We start from the raw sequence: 17755 nt of genomic DNA on the forward strand, positions 1-17755 counted from the left end.
GGACGAATCAAGAATTTGATTTACAAGAATATCTAATAAAATTAGAATCCAACTTCATTACTGGCTGGGCCTTAAGTGGGGCTTCCAATTTCCTCATATGAATTTGATTCTTGGAACTTGTTGACTCAAATCGCTCTACGGGAGAATGTGAGGGATAACCCCAGGAAAGGACCAGATTTCATATTAGTCACGTAGAACGAGAGAGAAGATAATAAAGAGGGAAGAGAATAGGTCTGTGTGGGTGTTAATTTTTATGGTGGCTGCTTATAGTTTATTCATATCAGCACATACACCTCCCTTATGAATGAGAATCTCAGTGTTTCCCAAACTGTGGGATGTGACTTGTAGAGAAGAGACAATGGTTAGTTTAAAAAGGGAAGAGAGTTCCCGTCGTGGTTCAGTGGTTAATGAATCTGACTAGGAACCATGGGGTTGTGGTTCCTGGCCTTGCTCAGTGGGTTGGGGATCTGGCATTGCCATGAGCTGTAGTGTAAGTCACAGACTCGGCTTGGATCTGGCATTACTGTGGCTCTGGTGTAGGCCAGCAGCTGTGGCTCCAATTGGACCCCTAGCCTAGGAACCGCCATATGCGGCGGGTATAGCCCTGAAAAGACAAAAAGACAAAAAATAAAAAATAAAATAAATAAAAAAGAGAGAATTAGGGGAGGGATAAATTAGGAGTTTAGAATTAACATATACACACAGCTATATATAAAATAGGTAATTAACAAGGACCTACTGTACAGCACAGGGAACTCTACTCAATATTTGGTAATAACCTATATGGGAAAATAATTTGAAAAAGAGTAGATGTATGTATACATAAGACTGAATCAGTTTGCTGTACACTTGAACATAACACATCATTGTAAATCAACTATACTCCAACGAAATTTAAAAAAATTAAAAAATGGGGAGTTCCCGTCATGGCTCTGTGGTTAACGAATCCGACTAGGAACCATGAGGTTGCAGGTTTGATCCCTCGCCTCACTCAGTGGGTTAAGGATCGGTGTTGCTGTGAGCTGTGGTGTAGGTTGCAGATGCGGCTTGGATCCCTCATTGCTGTGGTTCTAGCGTAGGCTGACGTCTACAGCTCTGATTAGACCTCTGGCCTGGGAACCTCTATGTGCCGTGGATGCGGCCCTAGAAAAATACAAAAAGATGAAAAAGAAAAAATTAAAAAATGAATTAGGAAAGAGTATATAATGTCAGAGTGCATCTCATATAGTGAAGGTAACTTTCGTGTTGATGTTACGAATACGCTCACATACACGTATTTGTGTGGTGGGTTGTTTTGTGAAACTTATTTTTTTACTTAGATCATAGAAAGGAATACTTGGAAGCACCTGATCTAGCTCACCCAATTATTGGATAGACGAATACCTTCTATAAATCCTGAGCAAGTGGTCATTCATTCCCACTGATATTTTCAGATGGTTAGTGAATTAAATATTTAACCTGAAGCAGAGGTTAAAGAACATGGAAATAGCCTAAGAGAAAAAAATCAAAAGAAATTCGTAATACCCACCACACGAGTTTCACATATTTAAAGAATATGTGAAAGAAACGACTAAAAAGCTGAAATTTTAGAGACGCAGGTTTTTTCATTTGCTAGAAGAACTTTAGAACCGTTATTGTGTCTGCTGGACCTGACCGCATGGCATATAACACCCTGCCCAGATGTAACATGTCAAAGAGAAAATCACTATTCCTTCACAGCAGGCTACTTCTTCAGCATGACATAGGTGTTATTTAAAAGTATCACTGTCAAAGTAAGTCTGAAAGAGAAAGACAAATACCATATGCTGTCACTTATATGGGGCATCTAAAATATGGCACAAATGAACCTACCAACAAAACAGAAACAGACTCACCGACACAGAGAACAGACTTGTGGTTGCCAAGGGGGAGGGAGGAGGAAGTGAGATAGACTGGGAGTTTGGGGGTTGGTAGACGTAAACTATTACATTTAGAATCGATAAGCAAGGAGGGCCTACTGTACAACATAGGGAACTATTTCAGTCTCTCAGGATAGACCATGATGGGACATGATAGGAGAAAATGAATGTGTGTGTATGTATGACTAGGTCACTTTGCTATGCAGCCGAAATTGGCACATTATAAGTCAACTATACTTCAATTAAAAAAAAAAAATCACTGTCCATCGACTAACCCAACTCACACGTTTTAGACATCTGTGATCTCCCTTCCTCCTCATCTTCTACTTCCTGTACATCATTATTCGCCAGGTCTTGGCTATTTTATCTCTATATTGCTTCTCACATCCTTACCCCATCACATGCCCTCTTCCTTTCTTGCCTGTTCTCTCTCCTACACTGTGGTTCCCACGGCCATCTGATGTTATCTTTTTTATAGGTAGGCAGGGTCTTTCAGCTCCTTTAAAACAGTGGTTCCTTATTTCCTATAGAGTAAAATTCAAACTATTTAGCGTAGTATTCTCAGTTCCTTCTTTTCGGACTGCATCTCCTACACTCTCCCTGTCTTTAAGCGTCACTTGGCGATTGGAGTGCTTATGTCCTGGACGTACCATCATCTTTCTGCATCTGCCCTTTGTTCATTCCCTTTGCAGGGCTGCCTTTTCTTGCCACTCTAACCTACCAGGTGAAATCTTCATAGTTAAATGTTACCTCATCACTGAAACCTTCTCCAATCAGCCATAGGCAACTCCCTCAGCAGAATGTATTCGTGTCTTTGTCCAGTTTATGGCATTTGCCACTGCCTCTGCTCTAGCCCTTATCATGGCATCTAAGAGGTAGCTGCATACAGCCTACTATGCATCCAGACTCTTTTCATCTGTGAACCATCCCGTCTTCAGAGTGATGCTTCAGAATTTTGACTCTGAAGTCAGATGGAGCTGGGTCTGTTCCCCGATCCCACCACTTAACAATTATGTAACCAGAGGCAAGTTGCTTTATCTCCTTGGCCTCTGTTTTCTCATTAGCAAAATTATCCTGTTAATAGAACCTATTATGCTTGCTGAGGATAAATGGAGAAAATCCACGGAAAGTCCCCATATTTCACCTTGTCACCAGATCAACACTGACTAGCCGTTATCAAATGACAGTTCACTTTCCCTCAGAGTTGCATCTCACAGGACTCCTGTTATGTCACTGAAATTAGATCATTCCACTATATTCTACATTGTTTTATTATTCTAGGAAGACATATTTCACAGGGTCATTTTGAGAACCAGCTTTTAACAAGATGAGCTGTGTGTGCTAAGCTATAAATTCTGACTCTGAACATTTTACTTGATTCTGAATTTTTGGGGATGTGATATAATGGTGATCCTCAGACTTTTCTCCTGACACAACACCAGAACTGTGTGTATAAAATTAATTAGAGTTTTACCCAAATTATAGCAAAAATAGTAAATGGTAAATAGTAAAAGTGATGTTACTTTTTTTTTTTACTTCCAATCACAAAAACTGTCTGTTTCTACCAAGCCCTACCAGTGAAAAATAGCAATTATATTAATGGAAACTGGAAAGCAGCCCATTAATGCTAATGGTCCAATGTTGGAAACTGCTACTTTATAATTAATGTGATGTAGTACATAGAAAATAATATAGAACAACATAACAATATAACATACAGAAAATATTCATATTTCTTGACTAGTAAAGTTGTTTTAGTTCATATGAGAGGATTGAAGATAATATGTTTTATTGTTTTTCAAAGAACATTGTGTTCCACTGAAAGTATGCCACCTGAGTAAATTTGAGAAGCACTGGGATAAACCAACTATAAAACAAAAATTTTATAATACAAAGTTTATAAGTGCAGGAGTTCCCTGGTGGTCTAATGGTTAGGAATTGTTACCTTCACTACTGCAGCCTGTGTTCAATACCTGAAATCCCACAAGAAGCTGCTGCATATTACGGCCAAAAGATAAAAAAAAAAATTAAATGTTTACAAGCTGAGGTATAATTTCAAAACTTTGAAAACATGTGTCTGGTTTGCCTTATACTCTCCAATAACATTGTGGGGTTTTTTTTCCCTAAACTATATGATGTTAGTATATAGCTTGAAGAGAAATCACTATCCTATTAAGGTTTAATATTTTGTTTTAAGGTTGATTAATCATACAAAGAAACTGATGGAGAAAGAAGAAAAATTGTGCATTAAAATTCTTCAGACTTTACGAGAAATGCTAGAGAAGAAAGACAGCTTTGTGGAAGAGGTATTTAAAGTTTTTTTTCTTGGTACTCAAAAATGAAATAGAGTTTCTAGAATACTATAATGAATGAATTACAATAGGCTATTACATGATTACTTGTATTAGATATTAATGACGTGTGTACTTAGATGAATTAGCTAATTCGAATTTTTATAATCATCTCTCCTGCTGCTTTGAGAAGTAGCTAAGATTAGAATGGCCCAAGTATTTGGTTTATTTATTTTTTAAGTATATTTTGTCTGAAAATGTGTATTTTTTTCATATAGCTTCGATGGACCAAATGATTGTTCTAACAATGAGCAATAAGATGTATTATTAAGATTTTGTATAAAGTTCTGCTGCATATTGATGTGGTCTGTATGTTTTGGAATATGTTGATTTTTCATTGTAAAAATATGTTCATGTCATTTTCTATAATATTATGCCAACTTTTATAAAATAATGCTTTTTAAAATGAACAGAATGGTAAGTTTCTATTCTTAACTGTCTTAAGTATTGCACAGATGATTTTCAGGGAATATCAACTTATAGATAATAATTGTCAGCCTGTTATTAAAAATGACAGCTCAGGTGCTCATTAAGAGATAGCTAGCAGCATGTTTAATACCCAAGGTGATACATTTAAATATAAAATATAAATCAAGTGTAGTTTTTTTTTTAGCTAGTTACCTTTACCCTTTACTTTTATGTTGGGTATCAAATGTAATTTATGCCATGCTCCTTAATTTTGGGGCTGTTTCTGTGAATACTAATCATCTGCTTAAAATCAGAAGGATTTTATTTTTATTTATTCATTCACATATATATATGTAGTGGTAGGTTTTTTTAATGCATTCTTGTAGAAAAGAAATGCAATTGAATCTTGGATCCTTATAGAAGGGGCGTAGCTTCAAAATACATCATTTGCATCAAATATTTGCCTCAGTAATCAGTGACTTCTGCCTTGCGTTAGTTCTCTTCATCATCTAAACTGCTTTTGGGAAACATCAAAATAAGGTGGCCAGTGCAGTTTTAGCAAATGTTTCTGTGACATAGGACTCAAGAAAAATTCTTATAAGCTTGAGTATATGTTATACTTTTAAGAAAAGGTTGCTAAGTTCCCATTGTGGCTCAGCAGTAATGAACCCGACTGGTATCCATGCGGATGTGGGTTCGAACCCTGGCCTTGTTCAATGGGTTAAGGATCTGGCATTGCCATGAGCTGTAGCTTTGGTCACAGTTGTGGCTCGGATCCTGCATTGCTGTGGCTGTAGCATAGGCCAGCAGCTGTAGTTCCCTAGCCTGGGAACTTCCATGTGCTGCAGGTGTGGGCCTCAAAAGCAAAAAAAAAAAAAAAAGGAGGTGAGTTCCTTGGGACTTTTTCTTTTTCTTTGGTGCCTCAAAATACTGCTGTAGATTATTATTTGATTTTGGCTAAAGTACTAAATCTTAAATTCAAAAAAATGGAATCATATGAATTTTTGACAGAAGGGTAAGGTTTATAACAGTAACTTGTGTTAACAGGAGATACATAAGCCTTCCAACTTTATATAATAGATTTCTATTCAATTACTCTCAAGGAAAATAGGAAAGAAACAAGGAAGGTTTATTCTGACTAATCAAGAGGATTTCAGTGTATCTCCCCAGCTACCCTAAAATAAATTATGCTGGCATCTCTCTCCTTTCCTTCCCATGCTATGGCTAGTTCAGGCTTTCATTTTCTCTTGTCTAGAAAACTGCAGTAGTCCATTTCCCTGAGACCTCCTTGAAGGGAGGTAGGACTGCTGTTTTCTTAGCTCCAAGGGTACCATTCACATCACAAATGATGCAAATGGCACCCCTTGGGCAGGGTCCTCCAGGCAAGGATAAGATGAGAAAGGCTAGTTGCGCTCTTTCACTCAGTCATTTCATACATACTGTGAGTAACTATTAAATGCCCTTCTTGTGCCAGGGTGCCAGGGATAAGGAAACGAATGGCACAGCTTGCTAAGGGCCACCATGGAGTATATAGTTCACATGCTTGTGGGTTCCTGTAATAGTCTGCAGAGATCATGAGAGCCTTTCAGGAACCTTTAGCGGCTCTGCACTGCTTTGGTATTGCAGGCCCTCCATGGTGACCCCTTAAGCTCCCTCCCCCTTTCTTCATCCATTAGCCACCCCAAATCTACCACTCAGAGTGCCTAAAGTGTCCCTCAGGCTTTGTTTGCACTGAGCCTTGCTCTGGAACCATGGATTGTTAAAATCCAAACAATCCTCCACATCCCTAGCATTATCTTTGTGAAGGAGGTAATGAGTAGCACTTACGAATTGCTTTTGCCAGTGGCGACTATTTTCTTAATAGTCACTTTGTGCCTCTCTTTTAAGACATTGTATCTGGGTATTTAGTCCAAGCTCCTTATTTTATGGATGCATTCACTGAGACCAGAAAAATTATATGTTTTGTTCAAGGTCACGCAGCAATTCCAGAGCCAGGTTTATTTTGGAATTCCTTCCTCTCTGATTAATCTTAATATTAGATAATAGTCAACTTTTATAAATGATGTGTGTCACTATTAAGAAAGATTAGTATATTTTGTCTAGCATGCTTTGGAATCCAGATTTTAAGTCATAGGCAGACAGGATATGGCAGAATATATATCCAAAGTAGATAAAGTTTTACAAAATCTCTAAGATAATATTAAAGAGTATGGAAATGTAGTCATTAAATAAGAAAAACAAAACAAAACCCTGAAAGGGACTTACAAGTGTTATTTCTTAATTTCCATGTCTACTAAGGGCAGAATTAGGAAAATATAATAGCCGATTCTAGATCTTAGACAACTTTTAAATTCTAAATGTTTTAGAATGAGAAGCATTACTACTAATAGAAGTAGAAGATTCCCCCCGCTCCAAGAAAACTTTTAGAAGAACATATTAGGTGCACACTGGAATGTGGAATGATTGGCCAGTGGGGATCTGCTATATAGTACAAGGAACTCTATCTAATATTCTGTGATAATTCATATAGGAAAAGAATCTGAAAAAGAATAGATATGTGTACATGTATAACTGAATCACTATGTTGTACAGCAGAAATGATCACAACACTTTAAATCAACTATACTTAAATAAAACTTAAAGAAAGAAAAATAAAAAAGCATATTAGGAGTTCCCTGTGGCCCAGTGGGTTAAGGATCCAGAGTTGTCACCTCAGTGGCTTGGGTAGCCACCATTGCAGGTGTTCGATCTCTGGTCTGGGGACTTTTCATGGCCTGGCCAAACAAACAAAAAACACATAATAGATCTAGAATGATTCAAATGCTATACTTGGAAAAAAACAGGACTGGACCATCTCTACATGTTGGCCATAATGGGTCAGTTTTCCCATCTTAAATAACTGGTGCTCCATTATCCATGCTGGTGAAAGGGGAGCTAAGGGACTCACCAATCTGGGTGAAATGGCTTTGGGTAACAAATTCAGAAATTGGTCAAAACTGTTATTTTACTACTGCGTATTCTCAGAAAAATCCCGATTATCAGTCCCGGGATAATAGATGGTGTGTTTGCACGATGACGTCAGTTTTCTATTTACCAAAAAATTAGAGATTTAAAACCCACATATTTATTATCTTACAGTTTTGGAGGTCGAAGTTGAATATCAGTGTGTTGGTTGAGTTCTTTCTGGAGACTCTAGGAGAGAATTGTTTCTTTGCCTTTTCTAGCTTCTAGAAAAGAAGAATGGCTTCTCCCTCCATCTTCAAAGCCAGTAGCAGTAGAGGTTTTCCAATCTCCCTGTCTCTCCCTCTCTGTCTTTGTCTGACTGCCTGTCTCTCTCCTCTGTCTTTGTTGCCTGTCTGCCTTTCTCTCTCTCTCACTCTCTCTCTCTCTCACACACACACACCCACACACCCACACACTCCACTGTCACATCTCCTTCTACTCTGATCTCCTGCCTCCCTCTTATATGGATACTTGTGATTACATTGGAAAAACCTGGATAAACCAGTGTACTCTCCCCATCGCAAGATCCCCAAGTTAGCACATCTGCCAAATCCTTTTCTATGTAAGGTAACATATCTAGGTGCTGGTGGTAAGGTCATGGGCATCTTTGGGGAGGGCTATTATCCAGTCTCTCACAACGATCCTTTTACTGACATCGAGAAATGGCATGTAGACTGTAGATGGAGAGCTTAACCCGTGGCTGATTAAAATGTAGGATAGTTTAAATGGGAAGGAATATGATAAAAAAAATGCTTTGAATTTATAGCGCTTTGCTCTTCTTAAAGTATTTTAAAATATTTTGCTGCCTGTCAGCAGGAAGTACATAGAGCAGGCAGTGTTATCTCCAGGTCTGAAATGTGGAGAGACTCAGAGAATTGAGTTGCCTTGTCATGGAGGTTATCTAATAATACCTGTTGTCTAATACCTAATCATCTAGATTTCTACTATCTGTGTCATGAAACATTGCCAAGAGATCTCTCAAATTACATCAAAACAGAAAAGTCACACCAGGGTTTTTCACACTGGCTATCTTAATATTATGTTTGAGACTTCACCTATTTAAACCTAAAATGTTACTGTAAAAGAAAACCTCCATCCTCATTTTTGTTTCTTTGGTCTCTGATACTGGAAGGTGTGTGTGTGTGTGTAACTGATAAAAATTAAAAAATTGAGCAATGAAACATAGTTTGCTTCATGGTTGAAACAGACGTGTTTAAAGCAATTTCCAATTTTGAGACCCTGGTTTTCTGATTTTATCAGCCTTCTTTGTATGACATATTAAGGGAAATCATCATGTAACTACATTTTATCTGGTATTTAGTCTACTTTAAAAAATCTACAGTTTATAGTACCTTTGATTACATTTCCTAAGTTAATTTTACTTTACAGTCTTCCTTCCTTCATGCTCCCTTGTACCAAAAGGATGAAAGGGAAGATATGGGCAGCAATATCTTGAATGAATAGAATGATATAAGCAAATGAAAAATTAATGTTCTATTAGGCATGCCTGTGTGAAGTCTAGTGATCATCTTCTGTACCATTTGCTGGAAGTTATAGTACTTCTTTTATTGAAGGTTAAAACATGAACATTTTATATATATATATATATAAAATGTTCCAAATGCCACACCCATGGCATATGGAAGTTCCCAGACTAGGGGTCAAATCAGAGCTGCAGCTGCCAGTCTACACCACAGCCACAGCAACACCGGATCCTTAACCCATTGACCAAGGCCAGGGATCGAACCTGCCTCCTCATGGATACTGGTCAGATTTGTTACCATTGGACCACAACAGGAACTCCCAAACATTGTACACTGAAAGTCCTTAAGGGGAAAAGTCAGCTGAGTTTTATAAAAATTTTATAAAAGTTTTGTTTGTTAGATAATTCCAGTAGAAAGCAAAACATTACGAAAGATATATATATCTCTCCACCTTAAAAGCTTAGTGTTCCTTTGAGATGCGTCGTATTTGAAAGGCTTCTTTTACGTAACAACAGCATGGTTATTGCACTTTAAAAGAGATCTAGAAACTACTACCTCTGCTCTGGTGCAGTTTTAATCACTGGTTTTTATAAGTAATGAGAGCTAGCATTTATTGGGCGCTTACTGAAAATCAGATACTGTTCCTGATCCTTTATATGTCTTATTTAATCTTTAACTCTGTGTCGTAAGTAGTATTATTATCTACCTTTTATTGATGAGGAAACTGAGCTATAGAATTTAAGGTCACACATCTAGTAGGTGAAGAGAGCTGGTATCCAGCCTAAACATTTTGACTCTTGAGCTTTTAACTAGCATGTCAGAGCCAGATTATATGATTTACAATCATAACTCTTCTGTTTTCTCAAATAGTCAACAAATAAAATGAACAATTCTTTAGCTTTGTTCTTGATAAAATTTGTATGCATGAGTCCTGGAAAGCATAAACCATTTATTCAGTGAGCTGCTAAGGAAAGGATTGAAGATTGTAGACTGAGCTACTTGAGAACAATATGATACAAAAGCTGTGGATATTTTTAAGATTTATTTTTAAGGACCTGCAGATCAATAGCAGAGCTCACCCTGTGATCATGGTCTGAGCTGCTAGTCACCTGAATATTATGTATAAAAGTCCTAAACAATACTTTATAATATGACACGGCAGATAGCCCCTTGTGGAAATGTGGCATTCAACAAATAGCATGGCATCTAATTGAGAACTGTGATCTTTATGAATGCCCAGGTGGGGAGGGTGATATTTACATGTGGAACAGTGATGGCAGACAGAGGCGTCTTCATTTGAAAGTTGATATCTGGATTGATGATGAATAAAGATCTTTAAGAAATGATGCCTGGGGTTATTTTTAAGATAGCTTCTGTCTTTTTTTTTTTTAAACTCAAAAATATACTATCAGCTGAATTAACTAGATTTTTTTTCTTCAGTAAGAAAAAAAAATCATTGTAACTAATCTTTTATTTCTGATTTTGAAGGGCAGCAAAAAGAATCTCAGAATTAAACCAGGAAATTTCAGTCTTACATCAAGTGTGCAGATTTGTGAGGCTCATTGTTGCAGATTTGTAAATGGTATCAATCCCTGCTTATTCTAAGAGTCTGTGCAGAATCATTGACCTTCTGTGCATGTACTCATTTCACTTTTTAGAAGGCAAATAAACAAATTTAAGTAGAATTGCTACACAGAGTGCACTGTAGCTTAAGAATTTGTTAATAACTGTTTAGCTAAGGGAAAGAAATTTTTTCTTTTTTGTGGTTGCACCTACGTATGGAAGTTTCCACTAGGGGTGGAATTGGAGCTGCAGCTGCAATGTATGTCACACCCGTGGCAACACTGGATCCAAGCCACATCCATGACCGATACCATGGCTTGTGGCATCTCTGGATCCTTAAAGCAATGAGCAAGGCCAGAGATTGAACCCGCGTTCTCACAGAGACAACATTGGGTACAATAGGAACTCCAGGGAAGATAAATTTAAGTTTTAGCATTAGCTGCATTTTGTAGAATTGAAAAAAAAAAGTTTGAGAGGTGAGTGCAGTTTTCCCCCTGTGTTCTAATATTGTTTTAAACTAAATACCCTAAGTGATGTTGCAAACCTTTTGTACATCCTAATCATTCCTGTATTGTGAATGTGTGGTTGTGTATGCATGTGCGTGCTCGTGTGTGTGTGTGTGTGTGTGTGTGTGTGTGTGTGTGTTGTTTGAACTGAATAACAAAATGGTTGGAAATAGGAAAATATATTGATGTCTCCTTACAGTAAGAGCTCTGTTTTAGAAATGTATTTAATATACTTTTCCACTTTGGAATTTTTCTTTTATACTTTTATCTAGGCACAAAGACTTTGATAGTTAAGATGGGCACAAAGAAAACAATTGCTTTTAGAAATTTACTTTTCAGTTGCTGCTTGTTAGGCCATAAAAGTGATACGTTTATCAGATGTATTAAAGTCATTGTAAACTTATTATTATAAAGATTATTATAAAGTTCTTAATTGCACCTAGCCTTTACTTTCCCATTTTGAAATCTGATGTAACAGGCGTTCCCAACGTGGCTCAGCAGTAACAAACCCAGCTAGGATCTATGAAGATGTGAGTTTGATCCCTGGCCTTGCTCAGTGGATTAAGGATCCCAAGTTGCCGTGAGCTGCAGTTTAGGTCACAGATGTGACCCGGAACTGGCATTGTTGTGATTGTGGGATAGGCCGGCAGCAGCAGATCCAATTTGACCCCTAGCCTGGGAACTTCTATGTGCCTTGGGTGCGGCCCTAAAAAGAAAAAAAAAAAATCTGACATAACAACATCATTGCTTCAGTGATATTTGACATTTGCTTTGATTCTGTAGAGATCCATGACTAAAAAATCATGTTGAAAATATTACCAGAGTTTCCTTGTGGCACAGTGGGTTAAGGACCCAGAGTTGTCACTGGAGCAGCTCTGGTTGCTGTTGTGGTGAGGCTTCAATCCATGGCCCAGGAACTTCCATGTGCCATGGGTGTTGCCAAAAAAATATATATTACCAATACTCCAAGATTATTTGGTATAATCTAGTAAGACATCTGGTAGTTAATGATTGTAAGTGAAAAATGGTATTGTGATTTAAAAATATACACAGATATCATACAAAGTAAAAAAAAATGAGAAAAGATTAAAAAAACACTAAAATCAATATATTATTAAATTATAGTGTCAATTCTTTCCACCTAAATCTAAAGCAAACTGCCGAGACCAGCTCAGCAGGTGAGCACTGAAGAACAGGTGCTGTGAAACTTAAGAAAAGGTTAACATAAAACAAGACACAGAGACATACATCTTAATTAAAGATGGGAACCAGGGCACTCAAGGTCTCAGGGACCAAGAGCACCACCTCAAGAAACCACACTGCTTTTACTGTGCTCTTTAGGATGACATCAAATGAGGAGGGGGTTATAGGTTCAGATATAGTTCTTTCATTTTTTTAAAAGTTCTTTTATTATTTTAAAAGTCACTTAGCTGGTAACTGGTTAAGCTTTTATTCTGACCTTTAGGCATTTAACAATCATTAGCATTGAAGAACCTTGGCATTAGCTGCCTATGCCTGGCACCTAGAGAATCATCATTGTGCTTCAGCAGAGGGCATGCTTATCTGCAGCAACCTAGGGTGCCCAGGTTTGCATCTTGTTCTCCTTGCTGATGCATATTCTGCTAACGACTGCTCATAAACCCCCTGGGGCCATGAGGTTCCTCTTTCTCTTATTTTAACAGGACATATCATGCTGTGCAAATGGTGTGCCAACCTGCGCAGGTCTGGCATGCCTAGACCAATGCATTATGCCCTCATTCAGCTGACCACATGAATCACTTATGCCTTTAGGTCTTTGTTCTTAAGCTTAAGTTATTTACCAGCACTGTGACAGTTTTTCAAGCAGGAATATGGGGTAAAGTAAAGCAGGACAAGATGGAGTTATCAGCATCGAAAATAGAAGCAAAGAGGCTACGAAAAGATTGTAAAAACATGTCTTCCGACACCAAACTTTTTTTCAGAATGCTTTCCATAATTAGTTTCTTTTAACTCCATATTATTCTAGGGAGTTCCTGTTGTGGTTCAGTGGGTTATGAACCAAACTAGTTAGTATCCATGAGGTTTCAGGTTCAATCCCTGGCCTTGCTCATTGGGTTACGGATCTGGTGTTGCCTGAGCTGTGGTGTAGGCCCCAGGTGCGGCTCAGATCCTACGTTGCTGTGGCTCTGTGTAGGCCGGCAGTTTTGACCTCTAGCCTGGGAACCTCCATATGCCGCAGGTATGGCCCTCAAAAGCAAAAAACAAAACAAAACCAACCAACCAAACAAAAACCCTCCATATTATTCTAGTTTGTAATCGTTTCAGCACTTATAAAATTGTCTGTCTTGGTAGTGTAGATCTTTTATTATCTTGCCTTCTGAAGGATTTCTTTGGTGTGTGTTGTTATTTTAAATAAATTAGAAACTCCTTGAGGATAGGTCTGATGCCTGTGATGAAGGAATGCCCAGAAGGCCTTGCAATGCTGAGGTTCTATGAGGTTCAAGGTCTGTATTTCCCTCCAGCTCCTCTCCACACACCACAAGTGCTGTACTGTTGAGGGCAGAGATAGGCAATCTTCTTCGCTGCAGTGTTCCCCACGGCTAGTACTGTGCCCTGCACACAGTCATGCTCAGTAAGTGTTTGTGGACTCGGAGTTCCCTTCATGGTTCAGCAGTTAATGAAACCGACTAGGATCCATGAGGTTGTGGGTTCATCCCTGTCCTCACTCAGTGGGTTAAGGATCCGGTGTTGCCGTGAGCTGTGGTGTAGGTTGAAGACAAGGCTTGGCTCTGGTGTGGCTGTGGCTGTGGCGTAGGCTGGCAGCATTGCTCCAATTCTATCCCTAGACTGGGGACTTCTATATGCCGTAAGTGTGGCCCTAAAATAGAAAAAAAAAAAAAAAAGTGTTTGTGGACTGACTTATTTATGCACAGTGGAAATAAATGTTATCTACCCTCTGTTAGTACAACACATTAGTCACATCCAAGAAGGGGGTTCTAGAAGTATCTCTTCAGGTTCTACTTTGTAACCCAGGCAATGGCAGGTTTCTTGATACTTGGCACACCAGCAGAGTCAGACCACCTGTAGGGAGGGCTGGTGAAGGGGATTATCTTGCAGCAAACACTCTGTCTGATGGGATGCGTGGTCTTTGGTTGCTGTCTAGCTTGGAAAGCAAAATGGGAAAAAGTGTGGGATCTCCAGACATAGTCATGTGGGCGCTCAGCTCAGGGGAAGCTGCGGTGAAGGAAGGATGATGGGATCCGAAGGCAGGTGAAGGGGAGGAAAGCTCCAGCCCCTGGGCTTCACTCTCAGGAAGGGCCCCCTTCCCTGGGAAGAGACCTGGGAAGAGCAAGCAAGGAACTCAGCCCACGGTAAAACCAGGAGAACCTGAGAGCATCTAAGGCCCTGGAGAGAGGCTGAGGCCCAGTCAGCTGAACTGGCCACGGAGTTTTTCAGGTTAACTAGCATCACTAGCTTGCTTCGGAGCCCACCAACTGGTGATCTCAGACAGCACCAGGATCTCCCGCCAGGGGACAAAATTGGTCTTGGCAGCTGTTCTGCTGTTAACCACCATTTATGACCACCCTAAGGAGAAAGAGGGGTGTAAAGGCTGTGGGGTAGGTGGGACTTGAAACCTTTCACTTTTTTTGCTGATGCCTTCATCTTTGGACTTCGTTTGATCAGGGGAGCTATCCAGCCTAGTATGTGAGACAGGAAAACCATGTTATTGTTGTTGCTGTTATTTAAATATTGTGGGCTAGAGACAGCTATTTGCAAAGTAACAATGTGTCTGTGGGCATTTGAAGCCTCCCAGCAACTCTCTGAGGTAGAAAAATATCTTTTAATTTCCATTTTATAGATAAGAAGACTGGCATTCCCGTCATGGCTCAATGGAAACGAATCTGATAACTGACTAGTAGTATCCATGAGGATGCAGATTTGATCCCTGGCCTCGCTCAGTGGGTTAAGGACCTAGTGATGCTGTCAGCTGTGGTGTGGGTTGCAGTTTCTGTGGCTGTGATGTAGCTGTAGCTCTGATTCAACCCCTAGTCTGGGAACTTCCATAAGCCATGGGTGAGGCCCTGAAAAAAAAAGATAACAATACTGAGGCTCAGAGGGTAAAATGATCAGCTGACAAGCATATAGTTCATAAGTGGCAGAGCCAGAGATATGAGTCAAAGTTTTCTTTTTTTTTTTTACACTTCATAAGTGATAGCTGATCTAGTGATATCCTGAATATATATATTTTTTTGTCTTTTCTTTTCTTTTTTTAAATTATTTCCCCAGGAGTTCCCGTCGTGGCACAGTGGTTAACGAATCTGACTGGGAACCATGAGGTTGTGGGTTGGATCCCTGGCCTTGCTCAGTGGGTTAAGGATCTGGCGATGCCGTGAGCTGTGGTGTAGGTTGCAGACGCGGCTTGGACCCCGCGTTGCTGTGGCTCTGCCATAGGCTGGTGGCTACGGCTTCGATTCAACCCCTAGCCTGGGAATCTCCATATGCCGCAGGAGCAGCCCTAGAAAAGGCAAAAAGACAAAAAAAAATTATTTCCCCAAAACAATTTTTTTTCTACTGTACAGCATGGTGACCCAGTTACACATACATGTGTACATTCTATTTTCCCACATTATCATGCTCCATCATAAGTGACTAGACATAGTTCCCAGTGCTACCCAGCAGGATCTCATTGCTTATCCATTCCAAAGGCAATAGTTTTGGGTCTATTAACCCCAGCTCCCAGCCCATCCCACTCACTCCCCCTCCCCCTTGGCAACCACAAGTCTATTCTCCAAGTCCATGATTTTCTTTTCTGTGGAAAGTTTCCTTTGTGCCATATATTAGGTTCCAGATATAAGTGATATCATATGGTATTTGTCTTTCTTCTTCTGACTTAATTCACCCAGTGTGAGAGTCTCTAGTTTCATCCATGTTGCTGCAAATGGCATTATTTTGTTCTTTTTATGGCTGAGCAGTATTCGATTGTGTGTATATTACCACATCTTCCCAATCCAATTGTCTGCTCTTGGGTTGATTCCATGTCTTGGCTATTGTGAATAGTGCTGCAATGAACATGCGGGTACATGTGTCTTTTTTAAGGAAAGTTTCGTCCAGATATATGCCCAAGAGTGGGATTACTGGGTCATATGGTAGTTCTATGTATAGATTTCTAAGGTACCTCCATACTGTTCTCCCTAGTGATTGTACAACCTTACATTCCCACCAACAGTGCAGGAGGGTCCCCTTTTCTCCACACCCCCTCCAGCAGTTGTTATTTGTGGAGTTATTAATGATCGCCATTCTGACTAGTGTGAGGTGGTATCTCATGGTAGTTTTGATTTGCATTTCTCTAATGATCAGTGATGTTGAGCATTGTTTCATGTGCTTGTTGGCCATCTGTATATCTTCCTTGGAGAAATGTCTATTCAGGTCTTTTACCCATTTTTTGATTGGGTTGTTGGCTTTTTTTTCTGTGGAGTTGTATAAACTGTTTGTATATTCTAAAGATTAAGCCCTTGTCTGTTGCATCATTTGAAATTATTTTCTCCCATTCTGTAAGCTGTCTTTTTGTTTTCCTTTTGGTTTCCTTTGTTGTGCAAAAGCTTGTCAGTTTGATTAAGTCCCATTGGTTTATTTTTGCTTTTATTTCTGTTGCTTTGGGAGACTGACCGGAGAAAACATTTGTTTTTTTGCTCATTTGTTTTCTTTTCTTTCTTTTTTTTTTTTTGTGGCCGCACCTGCGGCGCATGGAAGTTCCCGAGCTAGGTAAGGATCAAGCCACAGCCACTGTAGAAGCAACACCGAGTAGTTATGTTGTTACCCACACAGGAAGTCCATGAGAAAGCATTTGTAACGTAGATGTCAGAGAATGTTTTGCCTATGTTCTCTTCCAGGAATTTGATGGTGTCTTGTCTTATATTTAAGTCTTTCAGCCATTTTGAGTTTATTTTTGTGCATGGTGTGAGGGTGTGTTCTAGTTTCATTGATTTGCATGCAGCTGTCCAGGTTTCCCAGCAATACTTGCTGAAAAGTCTTTTTTCTGATTCTACTCTACATATGATCCCTTTCCACAATGGCAGGGAATTGCATAATGCTGGAGAAAATAAATGATAATTTAAATTTGATTTAACTTTTTGATACCACCTCTTTCAGACTTCCACTTCTTTTGCTACTCTAGAAACATGAGTTCAGGCAATTAAAAAAATAATTAAAAGGGGGAATGTATTCTCATATCATTTTCAGGTGAGGGATATGAGTAATGGTAACAACGACAACTTCTTTGATGTTTATTTTTAAAATCCAGGTGTTTGTAGAAATGCTTTACAATGTTAATTCCTTAATGGGTTGTTCTCATAACAACCCATTGAGGAAGCTGCAACACAGAAAGGTTATTGAACTTTCCCGAGGTCAAACATCGAAGAAATGGTGGAGGCAAGGTGCAAACTCAGGACTTCAGAGCCCACATTTGCAATCACTACAAGTGACTGTCTCATTCTAGTCTGGTATCAACTTACAAAGCCCAAAGTACATCACTCATGGCTGTCAAAGGAAAACCATTTCTTGTT

The 17755-nt window shown here is 39.1% G+C and overlaps 1 protein-coding gene across 1 annotated transcript in view; it reads left to right on the forward strand.

Annotated features, from left to right (window-relative positions):
* Positions 1-17755, forward strand: part of ITPR2 (inositol 1,4,5-trisphosphate receptor type 2) — a 520896-nt gene that overhangs the window by 293861 nt on the left and 209280 nt on the right. The window contains exon 37 of the mRNA XM_047787348.1: positions 4096-4204. Coding sequence (XP_047643304.1) covers positions 4096-4204 — 109 coding nt within the window. The remainder of the gene's footprint in view (positions 1-4095; positions 4205-17755) is intronic.

Source organism: Phacochoerus africanus, chromosome 7 (genome assembly GCF_016906955.1).
Source record: "Phacochoerus africanus isolate WHEZ1 chromosome 7, ROS_Pafr_v1, whole genome shotgun sequence".
Taxonomy (NCBI): Eukaryota; Metazoa; Chordata; class Mammalia; order Artiodactyla; family Suidae; genus Phacochoerus; species Phacochoerus africanus.